This window comes from Apium graveolens, chromosome 6 (genome assembly GCF_009905375.1).
Source record: "Apium graveolens cultivar Ventura chromosome 6, ASM990537v1, whole genome shotgun sequence".
NCBI classification, from domain to species: Eukaryota; Viridiplantae; Streptophyta; class Magnoliopsida; order Apiales; family Apiaceae; genus Apium; species Apium graveolens.
In genome coordinates, this window is record NC_133652.1 from 9,351,047 (window position 1) to 9,368,700 (window position 17,654).

General features: G+C 33.6%; 2 protein-coding genes across 2 annotated transcripts; one reads left to right on the forward strand and one right to left on the reverse strand.

The window, feature by feature from the left end:
- Window positions 1-240: 240 nt before the first annotated feature.
- On the reverse strand, window positions 241-3,846 carry LOC141664542 (uncharacterized). Its single transcript, XM_074470499.1, has 5 exons — window positions 3,177-3,846; window positions 1,320-2,973; window positions 1,147-1,246; window positions 896-1,055; window positions 241-782 (listed from the first exon to the last, which is right to left on the reverse strand). Exons 1-5 carry the CDS (start codon window positions 3,844-3,846, stop codon window positions 241-243), a joined length of 3,126 nt encoding a protein of 1,041 aa, XP_074326600.1.
- Window positions 3,847-11,793: 7,947 nt separating this feature from the next.
- LOC141664544 (histidine-containing phosphotransfer protein 1-like) lies at window positions 11,794-15,582 on the forward strand. The gene is made up of 6 exons (XM_074470500.1): window positions 11,794-11,865; window positions 12,144-12,280; window positions 12,384-12,452; window positions 12,867-12,938; window positions 14,898-14,970; window positions 15,472-15,582. Exons 1-6 carry the CDS (start codon window positions 11,794-11,796, stop codon window positions 15,580-15,582), a joined length of 534 nt encoding a protein of 177 aa, XP_074326601.1.
- The last annotated feature ends 2,072 nt before the right edge of the window (window positions 15,583-17,654 follow it).

The following is a 17,654-nucleotide window of genomic DNA, read 5'->3' on the forward strand; positions in this document are numbered from 1 at the left end:
ATTAGTTGTTTAGATCAATAAATTAAAACAACCAAAATTGGTTGTTTTAAATATGCTACATAAACCTGGAATAGCTACGGGAAGTTGTATCCTGCTAATTTAAAAAAACATAAATTAGTTTAATAATACATGTAATATATAAATCTAATCATTATAATATATAAATTTAAACATTAAGCAAAATAATTGCAATAATCTCTGTCTTAGTACAAATTTGATATTACTTAAAAAGAAATTAGACTAAGGCATATCATCATCGCTCTCACTTTCTTCATCATCAACATTCACGTATTCGTCCTTATTATTATCTTGTTCTTCATTGTAGTCATCCATGGAGTAATCATTCTCAACAAACCTCAAGTCAATAAAAAAATTCTTAGGATCATGAATAACCACCGGTTCGACGTGAGATGATGAAGCATTTGAAACATCATTTTGTAAAGCATCGTCATTTGAGAGCGAGCTCTTCTTTGATGCCACTTCTTCATTGACAAAACGACTTTTCGTTGTTAAAACCGTGTACCATGGTGATTTTGCACTTGAAATACTTTGAGCATAATAAACTTGATGAGCTTGACTCGCCAAAATGAACACATCTTCGGCATTTAACGTTGATCTAATGTCCACCGTAGTCATCCTATTTCTATCCACTTTGACATGTGTTGTATGATCAAACCAATGACATTTGAATAATACAACTTTATGTCCATTATGGTAGTGAAGCTCAAGAATTTCTTCAAGTCGACCATAATTGTTTTGAAAACTCTCCTTATAAGAAGTTCCTACATATAAATGAATACATTATTAAGTACAAATAATACATCAATATAATGAGTAAGATAATAAAATGATAATGTATATTAAATAAAATTCAAGAATATATTATATTTCTTACCAATAACAAGCACACCGGAATTTGGTGAAGTGCGTTCATTAGACTTTGCACATCCAAATTTATAACCATTGCAATGGCAACCATTATAAATATCAACGTCACGCATTGGACCCCTTATCAAATCCTTAAATTTTTGTTTGAGTTTTGGATAATCCGCTACCTAGTTATATAATGAATGAACCATATATGTAAGTGCGCTACACTATTTAAAGATAATAAAATTTTTTGTATAAATGTATTTAGACACATACCCTTTTTTCAAACCAATTTGTGAATCGATCTTTTTGAAATCTTTCATTTGCTACATCATCAAATTCGGGGTATTGTTTGTGCACCAACTTGTGAAATTCACTATAAAATAACAATAACTAATAAGATAAAATAAAATGAAAAGAACAAAATAATATGAGTTAAAAAATATTACCTCAAGTACTTTGCAACCTCCGGTGTATTAATAAGAACATAGTATTTGATAAGTCTATCTTCATCCACACTCAAGATTCTATGTCCTTTTCTTACAATGGGTTTCGTGGGATGTGTGTAAACACTTAACAAGTTGGGATCAATGCACTTTTTAGGTGCCTCAAAACGACGGAGCTGATTATGCACTGCTTCAATTTCAGATTCAAAATATAGTGAGCAAAAGTGCACACACTCCTCTTCGATGTAGCGTTCAGCCATTGAACCCTCCGGATATGCTTTGTTCCTTACTTTCATCTTCAATCCATGCAAGAATCTTTCAAAAGGATACATCCATCTATATGTAACAGGACCACCCAACTTACACTCAGTAGCTAAATGTAGCGGCAAATGCTCCATCGGGTCAAAGAAACCAGGAATATAAATGGTTTCGAACTTAGACATGATCCTCACTACATCTTTCTCCATTTTTAACAAATCAGAGTATCTCAAGGTAGATGAGCACAGATCTTGAAAGAAGTTAGACAACTCAATAATGGCATCACCAACTTGTCTTGGTAGCAAGTCACGACAAACAATGGGCAACAATTTTTGCATAAAAATATGACAGTCATGTGATTTCATCCTCTGAATAGTATGTTTTTCAAGATTCACACACCTAGATATATTTGAAACATACCCATCCAGAAGTTTAAGTGTTAGAATCCAGCCTAACAACTTATCAACTTGTTCCCTCACGAGTGCATATGGAGCAGGTGGCATTGTCTTCCCATCCGGAGTCCACAACTCACGCCTAATACCAAGTTCCTCACAATCATGCCTTGCTTTTAAGTTATCTTTTGTCTTGTTCTTATCATTCAGCATTGTGTAGAATATGTTTTCAAACACATTCTTTTCGGTGTGCATGACATCAATATTGTGTCGAAGATTAAGTGTCTCCCAATACGGGAGCTCAAAAAATGGAGAATAATGAGTCCAATTATGAGCCACACCATAATCCCTGGGTCTTCTTTTGGTTAACTTTCCCGGAGGAGGAAACTGTATAAGATCACATGTAGTCTTTGCCCTTGTTCCCGAATGTCGAGCTGTAACAGATCGTACCTCTCGTTTTCCAAACTTTGTGCTATTCCTCAAAGGATCACCCGGTTCCAAAAAATATCGAGCAGTGCCAAAGAAAGAAGTTTTACCACCATTCTTGAGTTGAAAGCCTTTAACGTCTCCACTACATACATGACATGATAATTTACCCTTTGTTGACCATCCACTTAACATTGCAAGTGCTGGAAAGTCGCTAATCGTCCATATTAGTGCTGCCCTCGTCTGAAAATTTGTGCGTGATGACCTATCATATGTCTCCACCCCTGTATGCCATAACATCTTCAGTTCATCAATTAACGGACGGAGATAAACATGTAGGTCTTTTGTAGGATCAGTGGGACCGGGAATAATGAGAGGCATGAACATGTATGGAGCTTTCATGCACATAGATGGTGGAAGGTTATAAACAACCATAACCACAGGCCATACAGTGTAATCCCTTGCTAGTGGATCACGAAATGGGTCAAATCCATCACTAGAAAGGCCAAGTCTGATATTCCGTGCCTCTTTTGCAAACCTCGGAAATCTAGCATCAAAGGCTTTCCATTCATCTCCATCTGCTGCATGAGATAATTGACTTCAACTACAACTCTGTCATGGTGCCACGTCATACACTTAGCAGTTTGCTCAGACATGTATAAACGTTGTAGTCTCGGTACTAGTGGAAAGTATCGCAAGATCTTTCTTGGAATCGACTTCTTCTCACTATCTTTTAGATCCTTAAATCGATTTGTATGACATATGTCACAACATGTCTTCTTACTGTTTTCCTTGTAAAATAACATGCAATCATTCTCACAAGCATCAATCTTTTCGTATCCCATATTCAATCCACTTATCATCTTTTTCACATCATAATAGGTCTCGGGTAGATTGTGGTTCTCGGGAAAAACTGATCCAATAAGTTGAAGTAACTCATCAAACCCCTTATTACTACAACCATGTTTGTTCTTAAAATACAACAACTTGTTCACGAATGATAAAGTGGTAGAACTAGAGCAATTTGGATAAAGTGGTTCAGAAGCACCATCCAACATATCATAAAAGTTTTTTGCTGTTGCATTGGGTTCCTCCTCACCATTCCCAAAATTTTCATGTGCATCTGCAAAGTCTCTAAGCATGTCATGCGCATCATACATATCATCATCTCTACAAGTCTCGCCTTCAACACCGGAGCTATCCTTCTCACCATGAAAAATCCATCTAGTGTATGACTCCATAATGCCGTGTCGATACAAATCATAAGTTACATTATCAGGTAACTTATACCATATATTTCCACACTCTTTACATGGACATCTTATCCTCCCCTTTGAATCAACATCCCCTTTTAAAGCAACTCTAATAAAATTTTGTACACCAAGTTTGTATTCCTCCGTTATATTATTTCTTGCATCGAACCTCTCATTCATCCATCTTCGATCGGATGACATCTAAAAATATTGCATGTAATTTAATTTAGTAATTGTAGTAAAACCAAGAAGCTAATTATTATATATATAAATTATTATTTATTTATATAAATAATAACTTATATATTTCACAATAATTAATATAATTGATAGTATCAATTTATAGCTCATTATTTCTCAATTATTTTAACATATTTAATAACAAGTAATAATAACAATAATTTTTTCAATCTAAGTAAGATAGTCAACATCAATTTATACAAAAAAGCATGTAATATTGGCATAACTAACAAAATTGATACAATTATCACAACAAGATCTAAAATAATTATGAAACAAAACTTACTTGACATGAAAATTTACAAAATTGAAGTTTGAGGGAGGCAAAGATATGAGAGAAAATTGTAAAGAGGCAAAAGGAAAATGGAGACAACGAAAAAGAAAGGATACAGTAGGGTTTACAAATTTATGAAATAAATTCAACCAAAAATGGTTGAAAATAAGGGTTAGGTGGCTTGTAAATAAATGTGTCACTGATTCATTGAGCAGCTAATTACTATACCTTTTGCTATTATTAGTTAGAATAAACTTTAAAGTATATTTCTTGGTTTCTTGATGACTTTAAAAATAAATAGAATAATTTTTTATATTTAAATAGTAACACGGACCTTAAAAAATTTTATTTTTTTATAAAATCAAGTCTTTGTTACTATTTAGGGGACACATGCATAATTAACTCCATACTAATTTTTTATGAATTTATAAAAATTATTAAATACTTGCTATTTTTTTATTAAAGGAGTTGACTGAGTAGTTGAATACAAATTCATAATTATAAAGGTTACTAGTTTTATTGTTAGTATTGGCTCATATAATTTTAAACTGTACATTTAGATGTCTTTTTTATAGTACATTATTTTTAGAAATCAATATATAGTTATTTGTCATTTCTTATAAAATCAGCATTTTTATTAAAAACAACCACATTCTGTTGTTTTTATAACCCAAAAATAAAGTACAGGGAAGACTCTCGCAAATATAAATTCAACCAGATTTAGTATTGGTTGAATTTACAATTTGGTGGGAAATTTCCCGCTTAAATGAAAAGAGTCTTATACAAATTCAACCAGAAACGGTTGAATTTATTTCAGTTAAATTTAATCGGCTGAAACTATTTTTTGGAGGGAAGTTTCCCGCTTAAACGAAAAGAGCTTTATACAAATTCAACTAGAAACTGTTGAATTTATTTTGGTTGAATTTAAACGGTTGATTTTATCTTTTCGGTGGGAAGTTTCCCGCTTTCTGAAATAATTGCTTGTCCAATATCAACCGGATACAGTTGAATTTGACATCGGTTGATTTTATTCGGTTGAATTTAGTGTCGGTTGAATTTGTCCGGTTGAAATTAAGTTTGGGTCAAAGCTCATATCATCTTGACTGCGTATTCAACTGGATCCGGTTGAATTTACGGCCGGTTGAATTTAATCGGTTGAATTTAGCCGGTTTTTCTAGTAGTGCCCAGACGATCCTGATCCTGAATATTTAAAAGAAATTGTTGACGTGTTCTTTCGAGATGTGGAATCTCGACTAAATGAAGTGGACATTTTACTGTCTGTGTTCTATCTTCTTGTGTCTGTAGTCTTTTATTTTGGACTTGTTTAAAAGGTGTTAAATAATCTGAATTTTATTTGTGGCTCGAATTGTGTTTAACAGCAAGGAACAGGAGGTTGATTATGGGAAACTGGAAGAAAATGTCGTCTCCTTCAGAGAGTCCTCTGAGAGGTAAATTTCTATTTTGTTCAACTTAATAAGAAGCTTTATATTGAGACTTAAAACATATTTTTTAGATAATATTCCAATACTTGTCAAGTTTCAAATTTGCAATAGCTTGATGAGACTCTGGTGATTTAACTTAGGGGTAAACATAATTAGGATGTAGTCTGATTGAAATATATACATTTGCTCCTCCCGCCGCCTTTGATACCATGTCAAGGAACCGGTCGAGGGTCGAGGTATTAGAGAAAGGCCCTTACTGAGCTGTTATATTAATATTCTAACACTCTATATATCTACTAAATTTTAATTTGTGTATGTGTAGTGCATAGGAAGTAAACCAAATTGATCGTTATTCAGGACATTAGAACTAAACAGACGGCGATAATGTTGGTGTAAGAAACAATTTAACCACTAAGTAACTGCAGGAATGCTCGGTTTTTGGTTTTGACCTTACTCTTAGCTCCAGATAATCAAAGACTGACTGAACATCACAAGAAGTATCCATCTTATAATAAGGACGGCCCTTATTGAAGATTAGCTAGCGAGCATCACATTAACACTAAAGTAACAAAAGCCAAAATTAAGTAGTAGTCTTTCAACATATAAATTTAATCGCTCTGTATTGGTGACAGCAAAAACTTGAAAACTTTGAACAAAGTTATTCCTATTTTCATTTCACTCACCACCAAAATCACGATTCCCCAACGCCTCTCAACTTCCATGCAGACCACGGCCGATGCCCTTACTAGTAGAATCTTACTGAGAGAATGAAGGCAAAGGCAAATTATGACTTGATAAAGAGGTTGTGCAAGAGATAGGAGAGTGAGAGAGGGCTAGTATTGGAGATTGATTTTGGTTTTTTTATTATAGTGTGTGTGTGAGAGAGAGAGAGGGAGGGAGTATTAAGTGCTAGGTTAACGTGCATGATATAATTAATTATTAGGGTAATAGGATTAATTTCGGTTCGGGTTATTCGGTCGGTGCTGCTGTGCTGGCATGATCCCCCAACGCGACCAATTTAGTTCGGTTTTTTCAGTAAGGCAAATATATACAAAACCGAACTAAGCGTTAGCAAACTGTTTTGACTAGTTTGATTTGGTAAGTTTGTCCGTTCTTCAGTTTACGTGTTGTGTCTGTGTGTGTCCATTGAGTTTTTCCACTTACACTAATATCAGTTTTTTTCTGAGTCGCTATTTAAAAATCGCTTGTACTGCAGATGACTTCTGTAAACTCATATGTAGAGTTTATACAACATAATTGCACATAATTCTTTGCTGCTATGCACATTAGTTGTTCTTAAGTGTAATTTAGGAACAATGATGCGCAGTGGCCAAGTGGGGAAACTTGACTCCTATTAGGTTTCCAAAAATTCCAAACCATCAACTTTTATTAGTGCATTTCTGATAGACGATATTGTGTTTCTAATATTAATATGAGGAAATTTTCTTAAAATAGTTCGTACACATGTTATTGTTCAAAACACAGCGTTTTCCTGGTGTCGTCCATTTGTTTTGGTGTTTCTATTAGCGATTGCAACCTACTTTGATTATAAAGATGACACTCAAAAGGTGTCTGGTGCAGGTGTGTGCGATGTCTGAGACATCTAAAAGATGACTATTATGTCATTAAAAGGAAGCTTGGGACATTGCTTCAGGTGAGTACACTCCATCTTTTCTTTACGCATAGATTTCATTCCTTAACCATTAGCAATTTGAGCCAACATCTACATCCTTTTCAGATTCTAAGATCAACTCTTGTACTTGTATACAACACATCACTTTGAGACATTTGAATTTGTAATTTGACTAGTTTTGAATCAAGTTAAATTCTTTTCTTTGCTAATTAAGTTAAATTCATATTCAATATTTAGCACCAGTGATAGTTTTGTGACTAAAGTTCTCATAACATCATGTGAATCTTAATTGTGTAAGTATCTTAATTCGTCTTTCAAAGGTCTATTGGATCCTGTAAATCAGAACATCAAAAGCTAGGCAGTATTACAACTATGTGAATTCATTATGAACCAATATGCTTTTACTAAATCATATGTATTTGGGATTGCAACATTTCTAGTATTGTCTGTATTTAATATTTGCTTCTCACTTTTCTTTTCCTACTTCTCTTTCTAAAAAAAATCCTTATGTGTTAAATGCAGCTGGAGAATCAAATTCTAGCTGCTGGGGGAACATATCCAATCATTGAGTATCCCCGTGAAAAAACGAAGAGGACTTTAATTCCTAAACGTCAGAGAGTTTACGGGGATTGACGTCTATTGTCTGTTAGTGTTCACAGGGTTTTGGTTGAGAAGAACCATGTAGATCTTCAGAGCTGAGCAGTGAAATTTAGAATTCTTGAATATTCTAGCTGGGGGAGTTGTTTATTTGGTGGTGTACTTTCAGAGTGATGTTTTATTGTTGTGCTGAACTTTGTTTCTTATTTAGCTCGATGATTGATTCAACTTTTGCGGTGACAATAATGTTATTATCGCCTTTAAACTATTAACTGTTAAGGCAAGACCTTTGTGCAACTCACTTTTTTCGCAAGTCGCCACAATTTAGAGATGTTTTTCTGAGTTGATTCAGTTAGTTGTAAGCCTATGAACTCTTATGTTGAGACTCGGTTAAATTGAGCAAATTGTGGCGTAAACTGCACCTTTCTCTTCCATAGATATCATACATACGAAGTTAGATGGAAGTCGCATTGATGGCCCATAAAATGTTAAAGAGCACAAGATCTTATTCAGGACTTCCTCTTCTTTTGTGAGCCGTTAGATGAAGCCTTTTTTAGGATCTTATATTCTAACACTCCCCCTCTCGAGAGCCTATTTACGGGTTAAAGAGTGGATCATATGGATGGCAATGGGGTCGGTCGAAACGGGTTTATCAAAAATCAAACTCAAACCCGATTATTTTTACTGAACCTGAAACCGAATCTGGAAAAACCCGAATCACTAAACCCGAACCCGAAGCCATCGGGTTCGGTTCGGGTTCGGGTTTGTTGATCAATATCAAATTGCACCTTAATTTGTATAAACAATTTTTGGAGTTGAATTAGAGGGTTCAGAGAAGACAATGGATCGTACCTCCATAAATAAATTTTTTAGTGAAATAATGAAATAATCTTGACCTTTAGTATACTTGTATGAACATGGTTGCTAAAAACATATTTTAATGAATTTAATAGAATAGTTTGTAAAAAGTATAATTTTTAAAATATACTATATTCTATATTATATTACTACTTTTAAAATTAAAAATATTATTTATGTATTAACACGGGTTTCGGACCGGGTTCGGGTTCGGGTTCGGGTGGGAACGCAACGGGTTTCGGATTTTCGGGTCGGGTTCGGAACGGTATGCCTTAAACCCAAACCCGACCCGAAAATGGTTTGGGTTTAAAAATCAAAACCGAACTCGAATGCAAACCGGAGATATTCGGGTTCGGTAAAACCCAATCGGATCGGTACAGATCGGGTATCTATCGGTTCGGTACAAATTGCCATCCCTAGTGGATCACGGAGTCCATATTTGGGATACTAATTTATCTTTCATGTCCATAATAAATTGTGAGAAATATTGGGGGTGACAGAGAAAACCTAAATCTATACTATATTATTATAAGTGAAACATGGTTTGATCAGCATTATCCTTCTTGATTGCAGATCCAAGATTGACTTCCTTAAGATCTTTCTTCAATTTATGAAAGCTTGTCACAACCTTCATATTGCAAGGAATGCAATCAAACTTATCACAGAAAGAATATGGATCTTCAGCTTGAGCCTCATTGTACTTGCATGCTCCAAACTTTGACTCACTAACATCCTTTTTACAAAGGTGATTTGTTGAGCCACATTTCTGACATTACTTCCTTGGAGCATCTACAACATAGGCATAATTGTTGCTCTTGTTTACACCTATTTTTCCATTTCTTTTCTTTTTCTTCTTCCCAGTATTTTCAGTTTTGATCTCTTTTATTGGGGTCTTAGTAGCTTGACTCACTACAGGCTTCTTCTCACATTCAGTGATGGGAGTGGATTACGCATCTTTATTTTGTCTGTCTTCATCTGCAATTTCTTGCTTGATTTCCAACTCTACTTCACTGAAGTTTACTTCACACGTTTTAAACAAATGTGCATTTACTATTTTCAGCATCACAGGAATATCTTGGTTCTCAATTTCTTTTACTTTGTCAGCTTCAACTTTTTTGTGAGAATTCAAGGTCTCATAGTCCAAACCAATAGCTATGTTAGCACATTGTTTGTTTTAGAAATGATACTAGCAATCAACTGAGATGCATTCTTGAATGATTCGAGCTTCAAATCATTTTTCTCAATTCTTTCTCTCAACACGGTCTCTACTTCTCTAGCACACTTAAACTTGTTCTTGAGGTACTCATTTTCTTGTTTGACTATTTCAAAACCAACAAGCTGCAGTTCTAGCTCTTGTTTTTCAATCTTTGTACCGGAAGATGAGTGTTTCAACTATTTCTTTTATTTTATTATGGTCTAGGCCAAATAATTTTTATCAAAAATTAATATACAATCGTATATACAATTGTTATCAAATTGGTTTAATTGAGATTCGCTGTAGATGTATATTTTTGTTCAGTAATGCCCATAGAAATCATTACATTAGATTGATATAAAGGTTTATGTTAGACTCTAGTTTTTATTTGTACTAGCATAAATCCCGTGCGATGCACGGGTTCCCATTAATATTTTAAATTTTTATTTATCTAGTTATATTATATTTTTAAAATATTTATATAAATATATAATGATTATAAATTTATAATAAAAATAATAGAATAACATGTGGTCATAATTTAGTAGAATAAATAGACTATTTATAGTAGTTTAACAATTTAGTAGTTTAGCAGATATATAACACTATTATTTATATCTTTTAATAATAGGATAAGTTGTATTCGTAGTTTAGTAGAATAAGTATACTATATTTAGTATTAGTTTAATAATTTAGTAGTTTATTAGATATATAACACTATTTATCTATTTTTGTAATAATCAAAATTAGGGAATTATCATTGAACCAAACCGTTGAACCAAATTATCTCTATTCCGGCTATTATAGTATAGTATAGATTCCTAGTTTTTTAATATTCACCAGTTTCTAGAAATTGAAACATATGGGAATTGTAATAAAAAAAATTCAAAACAGAAAGAATAAATATGTATTTAAAAGAACAATTTTTCTCTAATGCACATATAGCTACGTAATAAAAATTATGTGACAAATTTTAATTGGTCTATAACTTTTAAATGTTGATACAGTAAAACCTCGATAAATTAATACCTTTGGGACCATGAAAAATTATTAATTAATGGAAATATTAATATTTCGATAAATTAATAATTTATTAATTTATCGATATATTAATAATTTAATAATTTATGGAGATATATTATTTAAAATTTTATAACGTATACAATTCTCAAAATAATAATTTATTTTCATTTATTGAATACTTAAAATAACATTAAGAAATATTTATTAATTTAAGTAAATTGAAAGAATTCACTTATTTAATTAGACTGCTTAATGTCCCTTAAGTTCTCAAAATGGTTCAAGCCTCCTATTTACCACAAAAATAAAAGGTACCTTATTTAACTAAGTTACTTAATTTCCTCTTGTAACATGAACATACTAAGCCAGAGCTCCATAATGCATTAAGAAAGATTCAAGATGAAGTATAAGGCGACATCAATTCTAAAAAGAAGCATGTTACAATTGAGGCTTACTATAAAAGTGCATCCTAGAAATTTATAATTTTGATATAATATGTAATTATTAATTCATATATTATATGAGACTTATATGTATTAATAAAAAAATATTATCTTATAAATTTAGCGAATTATTAATTTAGCATAAATGACCCGGCTCTGGGTTACAAAAAATTATTAATTTAACGAGGTTATTAATCTATCGAGTATTAGTTTATCGAGGTTTAACTGTATATCCGTCCCCCATTCCACCAATGAAGAAAAGAAGAAAAATAAAAAAATAAATAAGAGTTAATGCTTAGTGGGCCCGAGATAATATGACCATTCACAATATTTGTCTTAAAATATATAGTAGATACATGAGAATTTTATGACAGCTGACATAAAAAGGGGTAACAAATCTAGTGGATATATGGAGGCGAAATTTCCTTACTAACTGAGGGGACAGAATGGAGACTGTGACCACACTGACTCACTTGTTGCGGCAACATGCAGATCTTTGTACCTTTTTTTATCGCGAGGTCAGTGCTTCAACTATATTTTATTTTATTATTCAAGATAATCTAGGCCAAATAATTGGTATTGAAATTCTTGTATACAATCATTGTTTGGTATGGTGTAACAATTACTTGTCTAGACCGGATCCTTTTACTAGTAATTTGTTTTTTATATCATCAGGCTAAAACAATGATTTATGGTAAATTTTAATGTGGGGTGTTTGTAATTTCACTTGATTTGTTTTAATGTACCCTTTTGGAATTTTTTATAATGGGTTGTTACTTTTTTGATTTTAAAATAGGGGATTTTCGCCAAGGACTTTATAGACTTGCACAGGATGCAAGACCCGGACGATCCTGATCCTGAATATTTAAAAGAAATTGTTGACGTGTTCTTTCGAGATGTGGAATCTCGGCTAAATGAAGTGGACATTTTAGTGTCTGTGTTCTATCTTCTTGTGTTTGTAGTCTTTTATTTTGGACTTGTTTGAAATGTGTTAAATAATCTGAATTTTATTTGTGGCTTGAATTGTGTTTAACAGCGAGGAACAGGAGGTTGATTATCGGAAACTGGAAGAAAATGTTGTCTCCTTCAGAGAGTCCTCTGAGAGGTAAATTTTATTTTGTTCAACGTAATAAGAAGTTTTATATTGAGACTTAAAACATATTTTTTAAGATAATATTCCAATACCTGTCAAGTTTCAAATTTGCAATAGCTTGATGAGACTTTGGTGATTTAACTTAGGGGTAAACATATTTAAGATGTAGTCTGATGAAATATATACATGTGCTACTCCCGACGCCTTTGATACCGTGTCAAGGAATCGGTCGAGGGTCGAGGTATTAGAGAAAGACCCTTACCGAGTTGTTATATTAATATTCTAACACTCTATCTACAAAATTTTAATATGTGTATGTGTAGTGCATACGAAGTAAACCAAATTGATCGTTATTCAGGACATTAGAACTAAACAGACGGCGATAATGTTGGTGTAAGAAACAATTTAACCACTAAATAACTGCAGGAATGCTCGGTTTTTGGTTTTGACCTTACTCTTAGCTCCGGATAATCAAAGACTGGCTGAACATCACAAGAAGTATCCATCTTATCATAAGGACGGCCCTTATTGAAGATTAGCTAGCGAGCATCACATTAACACTAAAGTAACAAAAGCCAAAATAATTAGTAGTCTTTCAACATATAAATTTAATCTCTCTGTATTGGTGACAGCAAAAACTTGAAAACTTTGAACAAAGTTATTCCTATTTTCATTTCACTCACCACCAAAATCACGATTACCCAACGCCTCTCAACTTCCATGCAGACCACGGTCGATGCCCTTACTAGTAGAATCTTACTGAGAGAATGAAGGCAAAGGCAAATTATGACTTGATAAAGAGGCTGTGCAAGAGATAGGAGAGTGAGAGAGGGCTAGTATTGGAGGTTGATTTTGGTTTTTTATTATAGTGTGTGTGTGAGAGAGAGAGAGAGGGAGGGAGTATTAAGTGCTAGGTTAATGTGCATGATATAATTAATTATTAGGTTAATAGGATTAATTTCGGTTCGGGTTATTCGGTCGGTGCTGCTGTGCTGGCATGAGCCCCGAACACGACCAATTTAGTTCGGTTTTTTCAGTAAGGCAAATATATACAAAACCGAACTAAGCGTTAGCAAACTGTTTTGACTAGTTTGATTTGGTAAGTTTGTCCGTTCTGTTCTTCAGTTTACGTGTTGTGTCGGTGTGTGTCCATTGAAAAAGAGAGGTACATATCTTTTGTGTATAAATAGGACTGCAATAGCTACTTCTGGCTGCAGCAACAGGTTAATTTTATCTCGTAATACTTTTGTTGGTGTGGACTAGATAAAACATATGAGAAAACAGTCGATTCAATTTAGAAATTTAGGCTATTTTATTATTGTTTGATAAGACATATTAATTACCAAGTAAAGGTTTGAAAGGGCTTGCACAGAGTATATTTTATAGATTTTCTTTCTTACGGTAAAGGAGTTGGAGATACATCTAAGTGGGAAATAATGATTTTAGATGATGCTTTCTATATAGCTGTGCTTTTTTATTGGTTTTAATGCTTTCTTTGAACTCATGTAGGAGTCTATTTATTGGTTGTGACACGCAAAGTCTTTTTACTTCGGAGTTTTTTTTAATTTGCGGTTTATTCACAGGAGAACTCCATGTTTGGAAAGACATTTAACGATGTTGTGTGAATAGCATAGAATTGTAATCAACATAATACAGTATTAATTTTGAATGTAAGGGTGTTTTTAATCATGTAATTGCATTGCTGCTTAAATATTCCTGGTAGCATTGTTTATCACAAAGTTTTATGTCATTTTTTGGCTGCTATCTGCTACGTTTGCTGCGAACATGCCTGTCTTCTATCCAACTTTGTGTGTGCTTTATCGGTAAAACCCTTTGAGCATTTGAATTGACTAATACAAGAAAATGGACAGAAACCTTAGAGATTATCTTGTTTATTGGTTATTTAGTAAGGTTTTGACTAATTTTTCTTTATCTTGAGTAACAGCATTGGTCTTCGTACCTTGGTCATGACTTGTGATGCATTCATAACCTGCTACCATGCTGCTAACTTTGAAGGGTTAGTATATCTTTCCACTTACACCAATATCAGTTTTTTTCTGAGTCGCTATTTAAAAATCGCTGGTACTGCAGATGACTTCTGTAAACTCATATGTAGAGTTTATACAACATAATTGCACATAATTCTTTGCTACTATGCACATTAGTTGTTCTTAAGTGTAATTTAGGAACAATGATGCGCAGTGGCCAAGTGGGGAAACTTGACTCATATTAGGTTTCCAAAAATTCCAAACCATCAACTTTTACTAGTGTATTTCTGATAGACGAGATTGTGTTTCTAATATTAACATGAGGAAATTTTCTTAAAAAAAGTTCGTACACATGTTATTGTTCAAAACACAGTGTTTTCCTGGTGTCATCCATTAGTTTTGGTGTTTCCATTAGCGATTGCAACCTACTTTGATTATAAAGATGACACTCAAAAGGTGTCTGGTGCAGGTGTGTGCGATGCCTGAGACATCTAAAATATGACTATTATGTCATTAAAAGGAATCTTGGGACATTGCTTCAGGTGAGTACACTCCATCTTTCCTTTACGCATAGATTTCATTCTTTAACCAGAAGCAATTTGAGCCAACATCTACATCCTTTTCAGATTCTAAGATCAACTCTTGTACTTGTATACAGCACATCACTTTGAGACATTTAAATTTGTAATTTGACTAGTTTTAAATCAAGTTAAATTCTTTTTTTTGCTAATTAAGTTAAATTCCTATTCAATATTTAGCACCAGTGATAGTTTTGTAACTAAAGTTCTCACGACATCATGTGAATCTTAATTGCGGAAGTATCTTTATTCGTCTTTCAAAGGTCTATTGGATCCTCTAAATCAGAACATCAAAAGCTAGGCAGTATTACAACTATGTGAATTCATTATGAACCAGTATGCTTTTACTAAATCATATGTATATGGGATTGCAACATTTCTAGTTTTGTCTGTATTTAATATTTGCCACTCACTTTTCATTTCCTACTTCTCTTTCTAAAAAAAATCCTTATGTGTTAAATGCAGCTGGAGAATCAAATTCTAGCTGCTGGGGGAACATATCTAATCATTGAGTATCCCCGTGAAAAAATGAAGAGGACTTTAATTCCTAAACGTCAGAGAGTTTACGGGGATTGACGTCTATTGTCTGTTAGTGTTCAGGGATTTGGTTGAGAAGCCCCATGTAGATCTTCAGAGCTGAGCAGTGAAATTTAGAATTCTTGAATATTCTAGCTGGGGGAGTTGTTTATTTGCTGGTGTACTTTCAGAGTGATGTTTTATTGTTGTGCTGAACTTTGTTTCTTATTTAGCTCGAGTATTGATTCAACTTTTGCGGTGACAATAATGTTATTATCGCCTTTAAACTATTAACTGTTAAGGCAAGACCTTTGTGCAAGTCACTTTTTTCGCAAGTCGCCACAATTTAGAGATGTTTTTCTGAGGTGATTCAGTTAGTTGTAAGCCTATGAACTCTTATGTTGAGACTCAGTTAAATTGAGCAAATTGTGGCATAAACTGCACCTTTCTCTTCCATAGATATCATACATACGAAGTTAGATGGAAGTCACATTGATGGCCCATAAAATGTTAAAGAGCACAAGATCTTACTCAGGACTTCCTTTTCTTTTGTGAGCTGTTAGATGAAGCCTCTTTTAGGATCTTATATTCTAACACTCCCCCTCGCTCGAGAGCCTATTTATCGGTTAAAGAGTGAATCATATGGATGGCAATCGGGTCGGTCGAAACGGGTTTATCAAAAATCAAACCCAAACCAGATCATTTTTACTGAACCTAAACCCGAACCCGGAAAAACCCGAACCCATCGGGTTCGGTTCGGGTTCGGGTTTGTTGATCAATATCAAATTGCACCTTAATTTGTACAAACAATTTTTGGAGTTGAATTAGAGGGTTCAGAGAAGATAATGGATCGTACCTCTATAAATAAATATTGTAGTGAAATAATGGAATAATCTTGACCTTTAGTATACTTTTATGAACATGATTGCTAAAAACATATTTTAACGAATTTAATAGAATAGTTTGTAAAAGTATAATTTTTAAAATATACTATATTCTATATTATATTACTACTTTTAAAATTAAATTATTTATGTATTAACACGGGTTTCGGACCGGGTTCGGGTTCGGGTGGGAACGCAACGGGTTTCGGATTTTCGGGTCGGGTTCGGAACGGTATGCCTTAAACCCAAACTCGACCCGAAAATGGTTTGGGTTTAAAAATCAAACCCGAACTCTAATCCAAACCCGAGATATTCGGGTTCGGTAAAACCCAATCGGATCGGTACAGATCGGGTATCCATCGGTTCGGTACAAATTGCCATCCCTAGTGGATCACGGAGTCCATATTTGGGATACTAATTTATCTTTCATGTCCATAATAAATTGTGAGAAATATTGGGGGTGACAGAGAAAACCCGAATCTATACTATATTATTATAAGCGAAACATGGTTTGATCAGCATTATCCTTCTTGATTGCAGATCCAAGATTGACTTCTTTAAGATTTTTCTTCAATTTATGAAAGCTTGTCACAACCTTCATATTGCAAGGAATGCAATCAAACTTATCGCAGAAAAAATATGGATCTTCAGCTTGAGCCTCATTGTACTTGCATGCTCCAAACTTTGGCTCACTAACAGCCTTTTTACTAAGGTGAGTTAAGTGATTTGTTGAGCCACATTTCTGACATTATTTGATTGGAGCATCTGCAACATAGGCATAATTGTTGCTCTTGTTTACACCTATTTTTCCATTTCTTTTCTTTTTCTTCTTCCCAGTATTTTCAGTTTTGATCTCTTTTATTGGGGTCTTAGTAGCTTAACTCACTACAGGCTTCTTCTCACATTCAGTGATGGGAGTGGATTACGCATCTTTATTTTTTATGTCTTCATCTACAATTTCTTACTTGATTTCCAACTCTACTTCACTGAAGCACAAGTCTAAACAAAGGTTCATTTACTATTTTCAGCATCCCAGGAACATCTTGGTTATCAATTTCTTTTACTTTGTCAGCTTCAACTTTTTTGTGAAAATTCAAGGCCTCATTGTTCAAACCAATAGATATGTTAGCACATGGTTTGTTTTAGAAATGATACTAACCAATCAACTGAGATGCATTCTTGAATGATTTGAGCTTCAAATCATTTTTCTCAATTCTTTCTCTCAACACAGTCTCTACTTCTCTAGCA